We start from the raw sequence: 20766 nt of genomic DNA, 5'->3' as shown, positions 1-20766 counted from the left end.
TACTGAATTTCCTCAATGCATTGTGATGTTCACATCCTGTTCTTCAAACATACAGAGAGTGTTGTGCTTTGTTCTACCTGCAGTTTGGGTATCACAAGCTAAAGCACTTAAGAGGGCTTCCATTTAGCCTCTTAAATGACTATTAAAGGAGAACCAAGTTTTTAAAAAATAGCTGACACATTTCTTTTATCACAGTTTTGCTAGAGATGAAAACACTTGAAATTCATTCATACACTTTCAAAAAAAATGTATGTCCTGACTGATGCCACTGAGATTGTGCTGCAGCTAAGCTGGTTTCTAGATGACTAAAGGCACACATGGAAGAGACTGTATGAACCATAAAATAGCCTCCTCTTGTACTTTCATTAACAGTCCTCGGTGTTTGCTCTGCCTCTTAACTGTCCTGAATCAGAGAAGTTCATGGTATTCACTATTACTTTTCTGCCATGAAATGGGAAAGAAATGCTCATGGTCAAAATACAGAAACACTTTGTCAAAATGATGCTAAAAGCTGGCTTAGTAAATCAATTTTTATGTTAAAATTTAAAAAATACTAAATAAAAACCATGGTGAGTCCAATAATGAGATTCAGAAATCAATGATGAAATACTGCTGTAATTCAAAAGTGTGAAGAACTAAGTGAAAAATATTTCATATAACTTGTCATCTCACAATCATGACTTACCATGAGCTGTTTTTGTTTTTAATCATATTTGACTTTTCCTTTTCCTGGCAGAAATGAGTTCTGCATTATTGTCTTGCATAACAAGAGTGGTTTTTTAAAAAAAAAAAAAAAAAAAAAAGAGAAAAAAGAGAAAACAAAACGCTGTTTCATCCATTTGACCTGTTGACTGCAAGTCTTGCCAAAGGTGCTGCCAGCTGGTACATGGCTATTATGACTGAGTAAAAGAGACATTTTTGTACTTCAGGACAGGACTTCAGTTGTTTGGACAGCGGGATGAGATGATTGGCATATGATAAACAAAAAGTTTATTCAAGTGTAAGTCAGCCATCTGTACCCAGCAGGGAATTATCTACTGCTGTGTTTCACTGAGGGAGGAGCTCTCTCCTTCGAGACCTACTCTCCTCAGTGACTCAGAGTACTTTCTCCTCCCTATATTCACAATGTCCTCTATCTCATCTGCCAAGTCCCTCCTGTTGCTCTCTATCATGGCAGCCACCAGCCTCGACACTGCCCCTGGTCCTGCATTCCTCTGTCCACGGGCCCAGTGGAACAGCATGTCCAGCACTAAGGCTCCCAGGTTGTCCCTGGTGAAGAGAGCAGTAGCTGTTTCAGTTCCACCAAAGCATCAAATCATTTTCTAGATACTGTACATAACAAACGTGCCAAATGAAAGTACTACCACCACTCATCCTAATCATGTGTGGTATTAGACTCTCTGTGCAGTTGGGAGATAGATCATATATATTTAGAGATTTAAGCTATGCACCAGCTATATTCACACGATTATTATTAACATGACGTGTGAATGTATTCCTAAATAAAAACCTTACAAAGAAAACCGTCTACACAACATATACGGATGATTTTCACACAGTGAATTTTTCCTCCACCTCCAGGATGCGTCATGTGAGGGTTTCTGAGCGTGAGGAGCAGGGGGAGGGACAGATGAGCATCAGTCTCTGTGTAATCTCCTGCAGTGTCCCAGATGGCTTAGTGATGGCTGACAGTGCAGATTAAAACAATCAAAATTCTCTTCCATTTCTCTCCCATCGCGGTTCTCCCTCAGTCACAGTAAATCTTACTCCATCTTGTTTCCTTAGAGGCTTTGGCTGTGCTGACACACATGAGCATGCACTGATTACATCATTCACTCATGCTGAGATGATTTAAACATGTAGATTTTTATCCAAATCCCTCCTGCAGGTTTACATATTTTATTGTATCATTAGCAAAAACCTTGACTACACACCTTAGGCTGAGGTAATGCTAAAATTCTATAATTGCGTCATTTTTATTTCCCCATTATAATTGAGGTCTGAAAGCAAATGTTGTACAGACAAGAATGAACTGCTAAGAAGATAGATTTCAGATTCAGGGATAATAACTTGCAAAAATAATTAACAAACAGGAAAACAAATGGATGTGAGGGACACAGTTTGTCATTCCTACCTGTACTTGTACTGGATGCGGTCCAACTCCTGGTAGCTTAAGCCAAGATTAATACCAATAACACGCCAGTCCTGTCCTATCTGAAGAGAGATGGACAGCAGGTTGGCTTCTGTCAGGTAGCCGCTCTCAGGGTCACCCAGGTTCAGAGGAGGATGCTGGAGCTCTTCCATGATGAAATTATTTTCTGAGTTTAGAGCCTATGATGAAAACAGAGAGGAAATAATATGTGCAGAGTTTGCTTCAGGTTATGACATTACAAGCAGAACAGTATTTTATTTTAGTTCTAGTTTAGATGCAAAATATGACTGTGTATGAGAGAAAAACTACTGTTTATATTATGTCATATTGTATTATAACAGGTTTATACTAATTCATTTACTATCCAGAAGTACAAAATATGTCATCTTGTGAATTAAAGCAAAAAACTGTCACTCCAACCAACCGGGAGTCTTAGCGGTAAGGTTGCAAGCCACTGGTTGTCATGTCCTTTCCTCTTCCTCGCCACATCCTCTGGGAGATTGTTGGGAATCTCCCCTCTATAAAAAGACACCTATGGCAGAGGTATAAAACATATTATCAGGTAGTTGTCCAATCAATGCAGACACATTCACGCATTTCTAACTGGCACTGAGGTGGGTAGCCATGTGGAACTGGTACACTTTATACCGAATGACCAACAAGTTAGGAACATCCATACACAGCAACACAATAAATACTAACAAATAAATATTAGCCTACACAAATGTTCAGCTTATGTTGGTTTTGGCATAGACAAATACTTTTGTTTGTGTTTGGACTCTATTCTCTATTCTAAAGCACATTTTGAGGGGGGGGGGTACCAAACAGTACAGCCTTGTTATGTAACTGCATAATACAAACCAATACAAAAACAGTCCATAAAGAATAAAACACCCTCAAAATTTGCTGTTGTGTTCTATCAACAGCAACCATTCAAAATGTTTTACAAAGACATTGTTAATTACACTGTTGGTTTGGACTGTGTTACAGCATACAGCAGTTTATATCACCACAAAATATTTTTAATATGACTATTGATATTTAGGTATCTTCACAAGTCATTTTTGACTTTCAGCCCCTTCTGCACAATGATCAAACTTGCAGATTCTTAATGTCTTGGGGTTTTTTTGTGCAATACACCACATGTACAAATACACTAAACATGTGCGAATACATTGAACTGAACTAAAATAAAAGTCCAATTTTGACTGAATTTATTTCTTGGGGTATGTGAGGTGGTATGAACATTAGCTGCTCTGGTCAGTGATTTTAATCCCACCCAGAGCAGTGCTGTATGTAATTCTTCATCCCCACATCCCCTGCTCACTGACCGTGTCTATTACAGACCACATCCTGTAATTTCCCAGCGCTTAAATTACAGAGGAATACATTGAATATTTTATTCTCCACCTCTCAATGTAAAGTCAATCCTGTCCAAACGGGACTTTAGGGTAGAATGTACTGTACTACATGTGGACAAGTGATATGTACAATCTGTTACTTATTGTTTGTTCTAATATAATGTGGGTGAGGTCATGTGCTCCTTGGACTGCCACGTAATTTGGAAATGTAAGATTTGCACTGACTTTGTTTATAGGCGTACAGACAGAAAACAACTAAGAAATCATTATTCAAGACACTGCACTTCCTATCTGCTGAAAATGATGTCTTTCTTACTTGTCCTCTCACTGGTCCCTTATGACCCTCAGCTGAACAGATGTACACTTCCTTCAGATTCTTCAGGCTGGAGTAAAACACAAAACACAGCCTTCCACCCACACAGTCTGGTCTTTCTGGAGAAAACAACAACATATCATTTTAAGACTTCTTACAAATAGCTGGATATTTATTATGCAACAGATCATAAGACCTTGAAAGGCAAGAGAGCAGGAGGGAGGGGAAAAAATGTTTATGTAAGATAGAGCCTCAAAGAGGAATTCAAACCTGTGCTGATATCCAAGCCCCTCTCAAAGCCGGCAAAGAACTGCTCTCCTTCCAGCAGGTCACACAGATCTGAAGGTTGAGGTCCGTCATATTGCTCTGACAAAGACTGCACTCTGCTGTCCACCTGGACGGGAACAATCACAGTTACTGTTTAGCATTCACACATATGATGACGAACCTCAGACATCACACAGAGGCTGAGAGAGAAGGCCTGATATACAGACATTGGTCACTGGTTTAAGTAGTTCTATTGAACTAAACAGTTAAAGCACAGAAAGAAGGAGATTTACAAACCTTGTTAGAAGGTAAACACTGTAGTATAACTTGTGAAGGATCAGTCTTCCGCTGGAGCACAAGAAACTGGACTTTGAACTGTTTTAGCCTTTGATAGACCTTCCTGACCACCCCACTAACACATTGCTGAGTGGTGTACCAGAGCCAGTACCTGTGATTGTACACACACATTTTTATTATCCACAGTGTAATTGTATCAAATCCAACGCACACTGTGAGAATGTATTGAAGAAAAAAACTTGCCAGGAGAAATGTGTGATGTAGAAAATGGCATACAGATGGGTGACGTAGAGAGACACTTGTGATGTAATGTCAGTCCAGGTTTGGGCAGTGGGGTCTCCGTGTAGCAGATGCAAACTGGACATATCAACTGTATTGCCTGCAGAAGCACCAGAAAATGTTACTACATGCTAAAATAAACAATTATGTGACTGAAGGTTTGGGTAAATGTGGCATATTGTACCTGTGACTCCAGATGGCAGAGGGATCTGAACTTTGATAGGCTGCAGGAAATCTGTGCTGAGAGACTGGGAGAGGCAGAGAAGAGGGCTGACTCTGGCCTGAGGATCACCACACACTGCCTGTACCTCTGACACAGACACCTGCAGCACCTACAGAAAAGAGAGATAAACTAAAGCTCTGCGAACCACAGATACCTCAGTGGCAATCTGATACAAACTTCTGTACACTGTAGAGCTACCTGTAAAGTTATAGTGCGGGTCTGCACGGTGGAGTCTGGAGGGAAGTGGAGCTTAATTCCAGGGTCAGAGCTGGACACCAGCAGAGCTCCAGCTGGCGTAACAGAGCAGCTGTCCTTTACTGGACGGGACACAGCCATAAACCAGGAGAACTGGCGCACTGCACAGCAGGCCAGCTACAGGTACACCAAAAGGTCAGCTTTTCAACACTAATATTAAAGTTTTTACTAGCAGGAAAAACTTTTTACTTTACCCTGGCTGGACGCCCGCCAGGATGACTGCTATGGCTCTCGTTTCCTCTCCTCAGAACAGTGGGCAAAATACTCCATGACTGTCCATCAAACCTCTGCACCACCACCTCCCTTCTTTTTGTCCGATGGTATGGCACACACACCTCCACAGGCTGGAAGGATTTAAAAGTAAATTTACATTTAAAAAAAAGGCAGGATATAATGCAGTCATTAGATGGAACAAGAATAAATTGCAAGCATCAAAAGAATAAGTCAAAAATCTTCAGGTCTTCACAATACCAAATTAAAGAAGTGGTATAGCAATTTAGTTATGCATTTATAGAAAACTGAGGAACTTCTGAAGGACAGATTTAATGATCAAAATCTGTGCCGCAGACATTGGGATATTCTGACTTTTCGTCACTACTGGGTCAAGTTCCAAAAATACTGAATAATACATTTCCCACAATGCAACCTGATAGCACTGTCCTATCCCCATCTCTTAAAATCCACACATTCAGACTGCAGATTTTGTGCTTTAGATTTGTCTTCAAACACAAGCTGAGATAACCATGATGACATCACTGCGACTTAATTAGGATTATTTTATCATCAGGCTATGAGATTATCAGACTATTTTTCAGAGTAGTACCGAACCTGAGTAAAAAGATTGTCATGTGCAAAGCAGGAGTGTCTCTAAGGTGGTTATTAACTTTAACAAACCCTTTTTAAAATACCTTCAGAAATGTAATTCCATGAGGACGGAGTTCCAGTGGTCGACTCAGTAAGATGTCATGCTCCTCCAGCAACACCCACTTCCTTTCTGGCCTTTTCTCAAGCCACTCCAGTCTTGTGGTTGTCAACAAGCACCCCGGGGGGAACAGCAGCTCAGCCCCCCCTGGGAGAAACACATGACAACCAGCAGACGAAACACAGAAACTAAGAAGCAAAAGGAGTACGACATCTTTAAACTTTATCTCATCAGAAAGGAATTAATTAACAATATTAGTGTAGAGCTATAGAAATGTTTCTGTGCTCAGTGGCACTGTACCTGTGCTGATTAAATCCTAGGTGCAGTTCTGGAATTTTTGTTTCGGCTTGATCTGGTAAGAAAATAGAGATGGTACAGAGTGTATATGCTGACAGAAAATGTAAACACTATATCTAATGATAATATAATCAAACCATTTTAAGCGCTCATCAGTTTAAAGCCCAATTTTCACTGCTCACCAGGTGCAGGAGGGAGAGGAGGAGGAGTAGGGGGTTGTCCCAAAGGATTGTCACGCACATCTATTTTCAGCCGAGGCAGTTTGTTCAGGCAATGTGGGAGCAGGCGGAGGTCATTGCTGTAGATGACAAGCTCCCTAAGGGAGAGGAGAGAGCCTGGGCAACAAAGAAGACACAGACAGGTTTTGTTTTACAGCTACATTCATGAATTCAAGTTAGATGAGACAATATGAGAAACCCAGTTAATTACTGTAATAGTCTTTCACTGACACAACCACTCACCCTCACCCCCTTACCCATGCTCTCTGGTAGCTGATTCAACTTGTTATGGGACAATTCCAGCTTAACAAGCTCCTCCAGAAAACCAATTTCATCGGGTAGTTGCTGAAGGAGATTATGTGAAATATCCAGTGTTTGTAGCGCTTTCAGTTGACCCAGACTCGGGGGAAGACAGACCAGCTCATTCCCCATGAGGGAGAGGTAGGTAAGGGAAGACAGCTGGCCTATATCTGGAGGCAAAGCTGAGAGGTGGTTGTGACAGAGGAGCAAGGATGACAACACAGGCAAGGTGAGAAGGCAGGATGGTAGGCAGGAGAGCTGGTTGAAGGAGAGATCCAGGTGTACCAGATGAGACAGGGAGGAAACGGATGAGGGCAAAGAGGTGAGGAGGCCAGGCAGGGGGTCACCTTGCGAGTCATAAAAACAGTGTCCTTTGAATTAAGAAGAAAAATGTAATTAGAAGAAGAAAGATTGGAACAAAACAAGGAAAATTATTACAATAATTACAATTATAATACATTAACACATTTTTTACAGTATCTTTATCCTTTTGTATGTAAAAGTTTTTCTAAGGCTAAGAACAATAAATACAATAAAAAAATATGGATTAAGCATCAAACCATCTATACTAACAAGAAGGTGATACCACATGTAATTAATCAGCAAAGTACCCCGAATAGCCAGTGAGCGCAGCTCATTCAGGTAGGGTAGGACATCCAGTGCACCATCCAGACCTGCTTTATCCTCGGAGCCCAGTCTCAGGTACTGGATGGACATTAGCTGCCCTGGGATGGATCCCCAAAGGAGAGGCAGTGCAGCTGCTCCCCCCAGGTACACATCCAGGGTCAGCCTTGTGTCAGTCATCACAGCTGGCAGCTCCACAGAAGGAGGCAAGGGTGGAGTCAGAGACACGACAGAGGAAGAGGAAGATAAGGACGAAGACAAATTGGGATGATGATGGGTGGAGGAGCATGAGGAGGACAGGCTTGATATGGAAGGAGCGCATGTGTCCATGAGGATAGAGGGTGACACAGAGGGAGCATCCCTCCCCGTGTCATCAACTTCTGCTTGGCCTTCAGCTATCACATCACTTAATACCATTGGTCCAGTCTCTCTATCTGATTTCTCCTCAGAGAACCTCAGAGCAAAAATGTCCCCCGAAAGGTCTGGTACTCCACATTTGGGTGATGTTTTTGGTGGACTGCATGCAGGTGACACTTCCTCTGCTTCCGACAGTCCAATCCAACCGTCTGCCTGGTCTCCATCATGTTCCTCATCAGGAGCTCCGCGTCCCTTGCTGCTTCTGTCCATTGAACCCAATGTTTAAGAGTCTGGACAGCTAGCTAACAGCTAGCTCTTCCGAAGTTTTCTTCCTGCATGTTTCCGTAACGCTCACTGTCATTAACGCCGGACAGAGGTGAATGACAGTCATTAAACCCGACGAGGAATATTTCACTACACGCTTGCTAAGCGAAGTTGCTGTAACAGTTACAGTAAGGTAAGCTACTAGCTAACCATAGCTTTGTTGTGGTCTAAACGTATTTACGTGAATGTTAGCCAAAAATTACGCATCTACGGGCCTCTGTCGCTACGTTACCGACCTTTATGCTCCGTTTCTAGTCATACTTATAAGTTCATGTAGTGTTACATTTAAAAAATGTGCAACATTTGTCTCTGGATGAACCTGTTCCTCCAATCTGCCCTCTCTCGTTCTCTGTCACCTCAAGTTCTTATGTCACGTCCGACAATGTTTTGAAAGAAAAAGCTTCTCATCACAGTCGCTCGCTGGTTTATCTGCGCATATTCCGCCGGCGGGCACCGAGAGGAGTCTAATCATTTCTATCGGTTTGAAAGTAAGAAGCACCGCCCCCCGGTTGTTGCTGTGTATGTCACCGATCGCCTCTCATTCAGGCGCCGCCAAAGTTTCAATTCAGGGCGGGACGGTTGTGTCAACGTGTGCTCTCGCTGTCAGTACTTGCTTGACCATTGGGCGGCGCTGTTTAGTCTGCTCAGTTAAGTATAGCGGTGGTTTGTGCACTCTGCGCAAAAGCCCACATACAAGAAAACAGTGAATTTAATGACAAAATATTTAAATTCAAAAGCCTTTTGAGAATTAATGTGGTGGTTTCTTTTAAACATGCAGTACTTGAGTCGTTATTCAGGGTTAGGGTTGAATGAAATAAGATATATGCAATTTCTGTCTTACAACTCATAATTAAATTTTAGGTTAGAGCAAAATAAAAAAAAATAATCTAGCGTCATTTTAAAAATAGCTGGAGAAGACCTATTCTGCAATATGTACTCAAGTGAGTTTTAAGTGTCATGCTGCTGTATAATTTTGTCTGAACTATCGTTCTTTTTCAAAAGGGCAACACATCTTGTTTTTATTTCATAACCCATCCCTGACCCACCAGTACATACCACGCTGCATATTGGTAAAGAAATTGTGTCAAAAGTTCATCTCTGTTGTGGAAACCATTTACTTACAGAGAAAAGAATTTGTTTCAATTCAGATATGCTGTGCCAACAGTGCACAGTGGTTCAGTGAGCTATTTGGATACAATAACAACATTCTCCTCAGAAAAACTCCCAGTGCAGCTGTCATCATCCGGTCAGACACAGAGAATCAGCCTTGCTGACTTCTCTTCTGGTGAATCCAAACACGTAGTTGTAAATTAACACATTTTAAGCCCTTTTTCCTTTTTTTAAAAAAATACATTGTATATGATAAATATGTTGCTCCCTAATGCTACCTGCCAACAGGTTTTCTGTGTGTCAGCTTGTTTGTGGACCTTTATTTAGGAATAAGCACCATGTGAGCACAACATAGAAGCTGTGATAATAATGCATGATTGCTTTGGTTGATACTGTACTTTAATGGTACAAATTCCCATGGAAAAAGTCCTGCCCTGGGCAGCTGACCAGCTTTGACTGTCTGCAGTCAATAAACACTTGATGGAGCAGGAATACATAATGAACCCTAGCTGATGGTGGTTTCACAATAGGATCTGTCCTCTAAGGAGCCATGTCCCTCACAGGACCTGGATCTGTGCCCACAAAAACTGTCTATTTTCAGTCTTATTCTAGTTTATTCAGAGATGTGTACCAGGAAAGAAAAAAAAATGCTATTGCTGAATGTGCTTCTGATACAAAAGATTTGTGATTTCATTACAATTTCTTGTGAAACCCTACTACCATTTACTATTTTGTAATGTAGACGTTACAAACAAACCAAATGTGCAAATTTTTATTAGGAGAACAGGCTACTTTCTCTGAACTTTTTGTCAGATTTCTTTTCTGCTGAACAAATAAGCTACAATGTACGATGTTCAAGGCCTTTCTTGGAAAACGTTGTTCATAAGTGTATTTTTCACTACCACAAGAGCCGAACTATTGGCTATCGCAGATTTGCTTTTATTGATCTGTAAACAATAGCTTAATCTAGTCAATATTGCGTAATCGGAAACCAATACACATTCTTCCTTTTGATAACACCTATTGCGAAAAACAGCCCCAATACAGCTTAGTTTAGGCTTTTTGGGGGGATACGAACACAAACAAACAGGCAGATAAATTTGGAAAGGAAAAAACAAAACATATTGCTCTGTCAAAGGAACATGACAGCTGCCAGGGTGCCCGCTCAAGGGCGTCACAGGGGTTTAACCGGTCTAAGCACTGATTGGTCAGTTTATCAACTGTTTCAATTGTTATTGGTCACTTTGGTTTGCAATGTCGTCTGTGATTGGACAGTCCGTCTTACTCTGTGCCCTCCTCCCAACGCACACGAACCAAGTAGGTGAAACAACAACAACAACTCCCCGTGGTTCACCACATAGGTATTTAACTAGCATAGGGCTGTTTTTTTATTAGAACATTTACTGTCGGGGTTTAGATACCGAGTAAGGGAGTTTTAGTGTTTGCCTGCAGTGAAATAAAGTGACTTCTGTTACTGTTAGCTAGAAAGAAAAAAAAAGCGTTAACTTACCAGATGGAGTAAATTATACGAAACACAACATGTAAAGAGGCAGAATTACCAAAATATACCCAACTAGTGCTCACTTTTAAGAGAAGGCTTTTGGTTTTTCTTGGGCTGGTGAATTTTACCTTATCGACAGTAACCTTAACCCTTTGCCCCGCTTGATACGGCTGTGGACGGTCACCGGTATGTTTCCTTTAGACTCGCCGTGGAACATCTCTTTTGCAGGTTGCGGCTTCCTCGGCATCTACCACGTCGGTGTTGCGAGCTGTCTGGTGGAGCAGGCTCCTTTTCTGGTGCAAAACGCCAAGCACATTTATGGAGCATCAGCTGGAGCTCTGACCGCCACTGCCCTGGTCACTGGAGTGTGTCTCGGTGCGTATCTTTTGAGTATTTAAGCTTTGAACTCGCTTTAAACTCAAAGTTAAGTGGAGGTACAAATGTGAAGACTTTTCTGTGCTACCAATTGTGGTAGAAGTCCTCAGATTACACATGCGTCCACCCTGATAAGTCAAAGTCTTACATTCAAATTTTAATTTAAGTAAAATTACAAGTATTTCCAGTAAAATGTTATCATTGGCAGTACTCATGATTCAGACTCACCCCTTTTGCTATAGGAGTGGATTATTACTTTTGCTGTATTAACATGTAAGCAGCATTTTAGTGAAGAAGAAGCACTCAGATGTTTTACTTAAGCAAAAGTAACAATGCTACAGTTAAAATTAGTGAAAGTAAAAAGTACTGAAGATACGTATCATACTTATTACTAGATTAAAGGAGCATTAATGTGTAAGAACCACATTAATGTTGCAGCTAATTTTAACTACTCTGTAGTGTATATGGCCTGGTAGCTTAATCAAAACTAGTGCTTGATTTATTAGTTGATTGTATTTGTTAATTAATTATTGGAATCGTAAATTGAGCTCATGCTTTATATGTTTATCTGCAACATATAAAGCATGTGCTAGTAAAGTAAGGGAGTAAAAGAACAATATTTCTTTCTGAATTCTAGCAGAGTAAAATAATGAAGTAGCATAAAATGGAAACGTACCAAAGTACCTTAAAACTTACTCAAGTCCTTTGTCAAAGTCCTTTCCAGGTCAGTGGAAGAAAGTATCATAAGAAAGCATTCACAAAGATTCATTTACAATTAAAATAATCACTTAATTGAAACTGCTGATTTTATTATATTTACAAAGTACAGTTGCATGATGAACTTTATTAAGTCCCAAAAATGTGCTTGTGATAAACAAAGTTCTGTCTTTTCTTCATGTAATCATTTACAGTATCAATGTCATAATGTCTTCGCAGGAGAGGCTGGTGCGAGCATCATCGATGTTGCCAAAGAGGCGAGGAAGCGGTTCCTCGGACCCATGCATCCCTCCTTTAATCTGGTGAAGATTGTGCGTCACATGTTGCGCCGCACCCTGCCAGCTGATTGTCACCATGAGGCCAACGGGCGGTTAGGAATCTCCCTTACCCGAGTGACAGATGGAGAAAATGTCCTGGTGTCGCACTTCAACAGCAAGGAGGAGCTGGTGCAGGTGAACCTCCAGACTCAGACTCAATTTTTCTTTTGCAGGAGACTTTAATGACATAAGATATCAAGATACAGTTGATTGAGTACCTCAATACTGATTTACACTGAAGAACATTCTTACATAATTATCAGTAATGTGTGATATGATATGATTTTACAGCTTTTTTCAAATGTGGGAATTTGCTGCTTTTTATATTGTTTTATATTGAATATCTTTGTGCATTGGGCTGTTGGTCAGACACAGGAAATTCTCTGGGCTCTGGAAAACTTATTACTATATATTTTCTCACTGTTTGGACATTTTAAAGACAAAACAACCAGTCGATAAATCAAAAGAATAATCTCCGGGGTAATCGATGAGGAAATTGTTGCAGCCCAAATGATAAGCAGGGACTGTTGACTCATCTCTAGTAATGTATCCTATATGAGCATTTCAGTTACATCATGATATTGATAACTAATAATATGTAGGTTTTCACTGTAATACCAATATAATATCATTGTATAACATATTGTCAAAAAACTATGTTTTGTGTATTATCTCTTTCGATAACAGGCATGTGTCTGCAGCGCCTACATCCCCGTGTATTGCGGCCTCATTCCTCCCACACTACAAGGAGTGGTGAGTAGATTCAGCATCATTCAGAATGTGTGCACTGTCCGTATTTTGCCAATATCCTGTATTTGATTTAGTGTAAGGAAATTGCCTTCGTAATTTCATTGATTGTAAACATGTCAGGCATTGCTGCTAATGACCGGACCAACTTGCTCCTTTGCTTCAATTGTGAACTGTACTTCCTCTCATTGTGTTTTGTTGTTACTTTTGGCACTTTTCTGTACGTGTAAATGCCCCACTTCAGAGCTCTCCCTTCCTCAAGAATGTGTTTGTTCTGAATGGCACATGTGTGAAAAAAGTGATAGATTCCTCTGGAGCAGGAGCTCACACTAAAGGGCAAAATAGAACTTCAGTGTTTTATCCTGGACACGTTTCTGGGACAAAGGTTTTCTGGGAAATATTATTAGGCAATGCCAGCAGTCCCGCCCTCCCTCTGTGGCCTCTGTGATGGGTTTTAAGTGCTGACATGTGCTTGTGTGTGTGCAGTGCATGTGACCAAACTATGAGAGTGGCAGAGCCAGATGTAACCATGTTGGCAGAGGCATTAAGGTTGTTCTGTCCTCTCCTGCCCCCAATGGCTCAAATTCAGAAAGACTGATGTCATTCTGTCCTTATCTGTTGACACACACGGCAAGTTTAAAAGTTCACCAGCTTTAATAAAAACAAACATGAATCAATACACAGGATGTGATGTCACTATTACCATATCCTGTGTATCGATCGCTTCAGTGCCCTCAAAGTTACAGTCAATATTAAGGAGGAATTCTGCTGGCTCTCAGGCTAATATTTATCTTTTATCTTCAGCGATATGTGGATGGAGGAATCTCAGACAACCTTCCTCAGTATGAGCTGAAAAACACCATCACCGTGTCCCCGTTTTCTGGAGAGAGCGACATCTGCCCCCGAGACACCTCGACCAACATACACGAGCTGCGATTCACCAACACAAGCATCCAGTTCACTCTCACCAACCTCTACAGAGTCTCCAGGGCACTTTTCCCTCCAGACCCAATGGTGGGTCACCTGATTACAGCCAGATCCATACACGCACTCACACACAAACACATGTCGGCAGATAAACTCAGATGAACTGGAATAAACCTAGAGGACTCAGGACAGATGGATGTATGTGTTTGTTTTGAATGCAGGTTATGAAGGCCATGTGTAAGCAGGGATATAAAGACGCTCTGCACTTTTTGAAGAAGAATGGTAAGAAGCAGGGGTTTACATTTTGTTTTTTATGCTCTGCAAGCCCAATTGATCATTTGTCAGAACATTAATTATACATTACATACATTATTAATATGTACTCATGATGTCTACTTATTTACTTTACTAACATGGTGTTACAAAATCAACATTTATAATTATGTTGATTACTATTTGGGGGCAGCCGTGGCCTAGAGGTTGGAGATGTGGCTTGTGATCGGAAGGTCGCTGATTCGATTCCCCCACCGGACAGGCAGGAAAAATTTGAGTGTGGTGGAGTGATAATGTCCCCACCCCCCATTAGCTGGCTGATGTGCCCTTGAGCAAGGCACTTAATTCCCAGTATGCTCCCTGGGCACTTGATGGAGCCCACTGCTCCTGTGTGTTTCACTGCATGTTGCATGTGTGTGGGTTTCAATCAGTGATGGGTTAAATGCAGAGAAGTAATTTCCCAGTTTGGGATTAATAAAGTAAAGTAAATTAAAAATATGAATAACTTGAATAAATTTAACTAATTCAGAAATGAGTCCCCCACTGATTACAGATAAGAAAAAACATAACGCTTTCACACTTCCTTCTGTTGTCAGGATTGCTTAACTTCAACGGGCCTCAAAGAGACAGGCCCCTGCTGGCTCGTGGCGAAGAAAATGAGGACTATAACGATGACGAGGAGGACAATAAAAGTGATGAAGAAGAGGCAAAGCTGTATGTGGAAGAGGGAGCAGTGATGGTTCACTGCAGCTCCTCAATAGAGGAGCATTTCTTCGATAACCTTCCACCCACCCTGCACAGAGGTAGCATATTACAGAAGAATAAGTTTGCATGTAAAACACAATCAAGGCTTAGTTGGGTTTCACATATTTGTCCATTTGCACGTGTTCTGTTTGTGAAAAGATGCAATTTAAAATGGCAGATTGATCTGAGCAGATAATGTTGCTGTAGGAGCAATAATTACACGCACAATGTCACAAACAACGTCCGGGTGAGCCCATGAAACCTCGTCAGACATTTGTCGGAGAGGATAGCGGAACATCTGCTGAAGCTTGCATTTGGTCTGCGCTTGATGAGTAGACAGGAAGTCGAAGATGTTTTTGTGTGGATGAATTAAATTAATTGTCGGGGACTAACTCAAACAAGTACCAAGATTCTCCATGTTGATTGTTATACTAAATCAGAACCGGTGGCTGCCTGGATGGTAGAATAAATACGTTAAATTTCAATACGCTATAATATAGTATAATAGCATAATAGTCCGTTCTATTTTAAAGTATTGTTCTCCAAAGTATTTTATACAAATGAGTTGGTGCTGGAACAGGACACTCTGTCCTATTGTGGGTAGGTTTTTTGACCACTTTTCAATTATATTGTTGTTCCCTTGACTTGACTGGACTTGACTTGAATGAAGCATAGCATCAGTGAGAGAGAGAAATGCTGTACTTGCTTGCAAGAAAGCCTATTTGACACAGCATACTGAAAATATCTTACATGTGTTTCCTGTTTAGCAGCAGGTTATTTCTGTGACTGGTCTTGGAGTAACTGTTGTGACCCTCTTTGCCTCCCTCTGCAGCTCTAGTTGAGGCCTGCATGGAGAGGAGGAGCCTGGTGCAGAAGCTGAGCAACATGCTTCCTGTCAGGATGGCCTCAACCCTGATGCTCCCCTACACTTTCCCTCTGGAGTCTGCTCTGTCCTTGACTCTCAGGTATTGCAGGACTTAATTACATCTGACCCCATTCCCTCCTTATTTTACTCAAGATATGCTTATTACAGCATAGTATTACAACTGTAGGTCTCCTCAGGTCTTAAATGTACAGTTGTGTACAGTAAAAGTAACAGTGATATTTTGAATAGAAATTTTAGATTGCTTCTATTGAATAGTTGAGCTGACTGTCCCGTAACAGTAATACTTGGGCCTATAAATGCATTCAAATTGAAGAAAATACTTGACTGGCCTTCTGTGTTGATTAACTAACAACAGTATATCCCATGCGTAGACTTCTGGAGTGGCTGCCAGATGTGCAAGAAGATGTGGGGTGGATTCGAGAGCAGATATTGAAACTCCTACAGCATATTCTTCGCCAGGCCTCCAGAAGCTTTTCCCAGCATGTATCTGCCAGGTAGGGGTATAAGAAAATATTATTACTCTTGAGTATGGCAATATTTTCTTTTGTGATACTGTACTGATTCTCAAAATCTCATGCAAACTCATGTGGCTGTAATTCATTTTGTGTTGCGTTTATAGCCTTGACAGCCAGACAGCAGTGTTGTAATCTATCTTTTGACTCTTACACATCAACGTAACGTTAACTGAGACAGGAAGAAGATGAACACATCACTAGCACAAACAGAAAGGAGACAGGCCTAAGAATATGAAAATTTGAGGAAATGTTGGTAAAACAATAACAGATTCAATATTTAAACTTCAAAAGAGGGCAATAAGAATCATTAACAAAGCCTCATATTGTGAACATACTAATAAGCTTTTCATGGAATCCAGTACTCTAAAAGTTAGGGACATTGTGTACTTGAAAGCCTTGGAAATACCATTTTGGGCTATAAACAAAAATCTTCCTCTTTGCCCACAAAAGTTATTTACATTCTGTTTTAGGAACTGTGGAATGAGCTTAGTGACAAATTTAAAACAATAATTTCTTTATTAAAGTTCAAAAAATCTTTAAAATATAAATTAATTAACAATTACCAGGAAATGTAAAATTAAAACTTAAAGGTAAAGATGGAAAAAAAATCTAGTATAATATCATTTCGTAATATCATTTAGTAAGATCTTTGTTTGGCTGACTTTCTGGGTAAATTAATAAAACTTCAGGATAGGCTACAATAAGCCAGGCGCTTCAGCCTAATCCTTTTTTTGGTTTTGATGTGAATTTTTAAAGTGTATTATGTATTGTGATGTATGTGACCAAAAATAAAATTATTCATTCATTCATTCATTCATTCAATACAAACATATTGTCTCTAAACATATTGTCTGAAATATATTGAATCATAACCTCTGTGTGGTGATACATATTATATCGCCAAATACTTGCCAGTAAACTCATATGTTTATTAAAATGGAAGTTGTCTTTTTAAGGCAACTTTTAACATCCAATCATTTCAGAATACCGTACACTAAATGTCATCCAGCTGTCAGCTGGTGTTTTCAGTATGTGAACAACTTGGCTAAACATGCAATAATGTTTTTTGGCCAGTTGGGGGCAGCACATGAGTGTTGTGAACACAACCCTGACATATCGCCACCTCTTAAGTGCTTAAGTCACACTTGTTTGCAAATAGTTGCTTATATACACATCCAGCAGTCACGAGGCACCACAAGTCAAGTCCTCACTGTGCGTTTAGTTCTGCTTGTGGTATCAACAAACTCCTGTGGAAAATATCTGTCACTTTCCTGCTAAAGTTCACTGAGCTCACCAGCTGGTTGCTGATGGTGGTGGGTAGATATTGTATGGTGGGTTTTTAGAGGTTTTTCTCTCTGAAAAGTAACATTGTCAGAAAAGTGAGATACAAAGCAGTGAAGCTGTAGGCTTGAGAGCTAATCAGTTAGCTAAAATGCACTATAAACCAAAGCACAGTCAGAGGAAATGCAGATGTGGATGATAATTATCTTCCCTTTAACATTGTCATGTGTTTCAGGGTTATAACACTATTGGTTACTGCCGTTTTCTTAACTAAGTGAAACAGTTACAGCTGGTTCATTTTCAACTCTTCCTCATGCTGCTAATGCTCACTCCAGGTTTTCCTGTCAGCTGGAGCTGCACCACTACCAGTCCCTCCCATACCAGATCAGCTCCACCAGCCTGTTTCCCACCTGGGTGAACGGGAGCAGTTCCTCAGTCCAAGATGTCTTCATGCGTCTCGACCAGTACAAGAAGCAGCTGTTGTCCGGCGTGCTGTGTATCAACATGGACCTGCAAGGCTCCTTCAAAACTAAAGCGATGTCACCGGAGAAGAGTTCTCTGCCCATCCTCTGTTCAGAAGGCCTCACGATGCACAGAGGTCATCTTAATATTCCACCTGCTGCCAACTCTGAAGAAACCATCAGTAGCTCCTAAGAGCCTCTGACAGATTTCTGCCGCAGATGCTGCAGCTTTGAGGTTTCGACTCACTTATTCTCCATCCAGGAACATTTTAAACTAATTAAAATCAGATTTTAATATCTGTTTACATCCTTACTTTTAGGTACATTTTAGGATGTCTGAAACACATCTAGTAATCTAATCAGCCCACTTACGTGAGGGTTGGAAATGGGAATAATTTACCATATTTACAGTTAGTGTGTATTAGGTTTGTTTGACTAATCCCTGACATTGAAATAAGTCTTAGCTACAGTGTAGGCAGGCCAGCCTACGGACACAGTATGTCTGTACGTCTACAGAGATGCATTTAAATTTAGTCCATGTGCTCTGACAGTCATGTACAAACTTGAATTACAAGATGTTACAAAGTAAAGTGCGCACTTGAAGTAGCATGGTTAAAACAGGCAAGTGTTTTTAGTGGAATGAAGTCAGACCAGTTGTTAAGCACAATGTTCCTGCTGCGTCTGGCTGTGAGCTCCAAGTTACTTGTGGTGGATGAGACTGACTGGAGGAGGGAAAACAGTGGATGCACAATCTGTTTGTTACCGGTAGTTACTCCATTTATTTGATGCAAGCGTCAATGCAGTATTGTGAGAAAACACATCGTCTTTATGTCTCTAGGATTGTGTGAATATTCATGTCTTGCGTATTTATATTAAAAAACTTCTTTGTTCTGTTCTATCATCTTGGTTTTCCCACATGTAAGTCACAACACTTTTACATTTCATTTTAAATTTGAATCTCTGCTTAAAGAGTTACACTACAGGTTTTTTTTTCAGTTTAACACATAACACAGTAAATCAAAAATGTGATTTGTTTTTTATTCATCGAAGAATCAGTTGAATCTGAATTGCACTTTCTCATCTGATGTCACTGTACGACTTCATATGAGCTCCTTAGGTAATAGCCTGCTGTGTACTATAAGAAACTGTGTGATTGAGTGCCAAGTTGTGCCTTAGTGTTTTAAGGGAATAATTGCCAAGTGAATTTAACATACTGTCACAATGTTTCAGGGAATGTGATCAGTAAATAAACCGGTATTGTTCACCATTAACAGCAGCGTTTGAGTGTTTTTTCTGTGACTACCCTGAAGGGGGGTTCTTGGGAGGGTTCAAGATGATTTGAGCAAAATGACAAATAATCTCAGCTGATTCCTGACCTGTCAGTGTAATAAAGAAGCTTTTTCATGTACAGTAGGACACAGTTTGCCAAAAGGGTAACATAAACAGTGTGAAACATGGAAGTCGGCATCTCGGGTTGAATACAAAAGATTAAATGAGTTTCTGGTTCATTTTACTATTGAATGCTGCAAAGTTGAGTTTAATTGTTAATTGTTGTTTTATGTTTTTTTTTGCAAATCTGTATTAATTTGAATCTATTCATTTGTACATTTTAAGCTAATTTACTAACTGAAAGTTGAAAGAATCTTTAATAGGCCTATTTTCTTTCACTTATTTTGGTCTCACTTTTTCACCGCCTCATAATATGCGTCATATTATCTACTAAAACAAACGAATCTCTTATCTCAACTCAAACGCTCAAAATAAAACAGATGGCAACAAACGCAGTCATTATAACAAAGAGGATTTAGTGTGGAACAGACAGTCAACAGACAAAGTACCGTACTGTCAACACTAGAGGCGCACGCCGGGAATCCCCTCTGCAGTGCGGTCGTCCTGCTCGCAACTCACAAACGAAGCCATCTCACAGTTTTATCTGTTCTGATTCCGTTACGAAAGCTGCTTAAGCGGGTGTCCTTGTTAGACTCAAGCAAACAGTTTTGCCACAAAACCAAAACATTTGTTGAACTGAGATTTTACATTACAGAGATGTTTACGTACGCTATGGTCCAGTAGATACTTGACAATACCTTCAGGAGAAGTCGGAAAATTGAAACTAGCTCAAACAGGCCCCTTTTTTATTTTCATATGTTTAGCTCACCTCTGAAGTTTCAGACTGGGAAGCCTGGGATAAGCAATAAGGGATAAGCAATCTATTACTTATCTGTCTATTATTAAAGTAAACCGCTTGGTTGTGATTCTCACCCAGACAGCCACGGTAAGTCCATCATGAGCTGGTGTCAATGCAGATTTTAATCTGAATCTTAAATGACGACAAGTCTTTTACCTGTATTTGTGTGTGTTATATATTCAAAATAAACAGTTGGTCAATCAGCCAGTCACCTTATTTGCTCCCTATAAATATAGATGTTTATGTAGCAGCACATGATCACCTAATGGCACTACAAAATAGACAAAAAAGAGAACACCTGCCAAAATGATACATTTTTAGTAAGCCTATATTTAGAATTTGGGTCTTGAGATGGTATAGTGCTTGTGCCACTGCAAATAAATCATACTAAAATTAAATATGCCATGACACTAAAAAAATACTGATTTATTAAGGTTATTTGTATGAACTCTAATTTGTGTACTGTTGTTGTTGTTTTTTTAATCTTCATCGTTGTCTTGTAAGTCATAGTCTCAGTGACATTAATATCTGTTTT

General features: G+C 40.2%; 2 protein-coding genes across 4 annotated transcripts; one reads left to right on the top strand and one right to left on the bottom strand.

Moving 5' to 3' along the window:
- Nucleotides 1–1129: 1129 nt before the first annotated feature.
- Nucleotides 1130–9242, bottom strand: pidd1 (p53-induced death domain protein 1). Of its 2 annotated transcripts, none has more exons than XM_046393209.1 (16): nt 7496–9242; nt 6842–7255; nt 6549–6701; nt 6370–6421; nt 6056–6257; nt 5342–5491; nt 5091–5264; nt 4854–5001; nt 4634–4769; nt 4391–4541; nt 4097–4220; nt 3830–3945; nt 2577–2684; nt 2135–2331; nt 1576–1799; nt 1130–1269 (listed from the first exon to the last, which is right to left on the bottom strand). In XM_046393209.1, exons 1-15 carry the CDS (start codon nt 8133–8135, stop codon nt 1748–1750), a joined length of 2817 nt encoding a protein of 938 aa, XP_046249165.1. In that variant the 5' UTR covers nt 8136–9242; the 3' UTR covers nt 1130–1269; nt 1576–1747. The 2 variants fall into 2 exon arrangements, with proteins under 2 accessions (XP_046249165.1, XP_046249166.1); XM_046393210.1 differs by having other exon boundaries at nt 1576–1794.
- A 1184-nt stretch (nt 9243–10426) lies between these two features.
- pnpla2 (patatin-like phospholipase domain containing 2) lies at nt 10427–19314 on the top strand. 2 transcript variants are annotated; one of them, XM_046393213.1, is made up of 10 exons: nt 10427–10616; nt 11029–11175; nt 12112–12344; nt 12897–12962; nt 13761–13970; nt 14105–14165; nt 14753–14959; nt 15733–15865; nt 16158–16280; nt 17918–19314. In XM_046393213.1, exons 1-10 carry the CDS (start codon nt 10442–10444, stop codon nt 18234–18236), a joined length of 1674 nt encoding a protein of 557 aa, XP_046249169.1. In that variant the 5' UTR covers nt 10427–10441; the 3' UTR covers nt 18237–19314. The 2 variants fall into 2 exon arrangements, with proteins under 2 accessions (XP_046249169.1, XP_046249168.1); XM_046393212.1 differs by having other exon boundaries at nt 11002–11175.
- The last annotated feature ends 1452 nt before the right edge of the window (nt 19315–20766 follow it).

The sequence above is a fragment of the Scatophagus argus genome, chromosome 7 (genome assembly GCF_020382885.2).
Source record: "Scatophagus argus isolate fScaArg1 chromosome 7, fScaArg1.pri, whole genome shotgun sequence".
NCBI lineage: Eukaryota > Metazoa > Chordata > Actinopteri > Scatophagidae > Scatophagus > Scatophagus argus.
The sequence above is the reverse complement of the archived record's forward strand: the minus strand, read 5'-3'. Positions and strand labels throughout refer to the sequence as shown.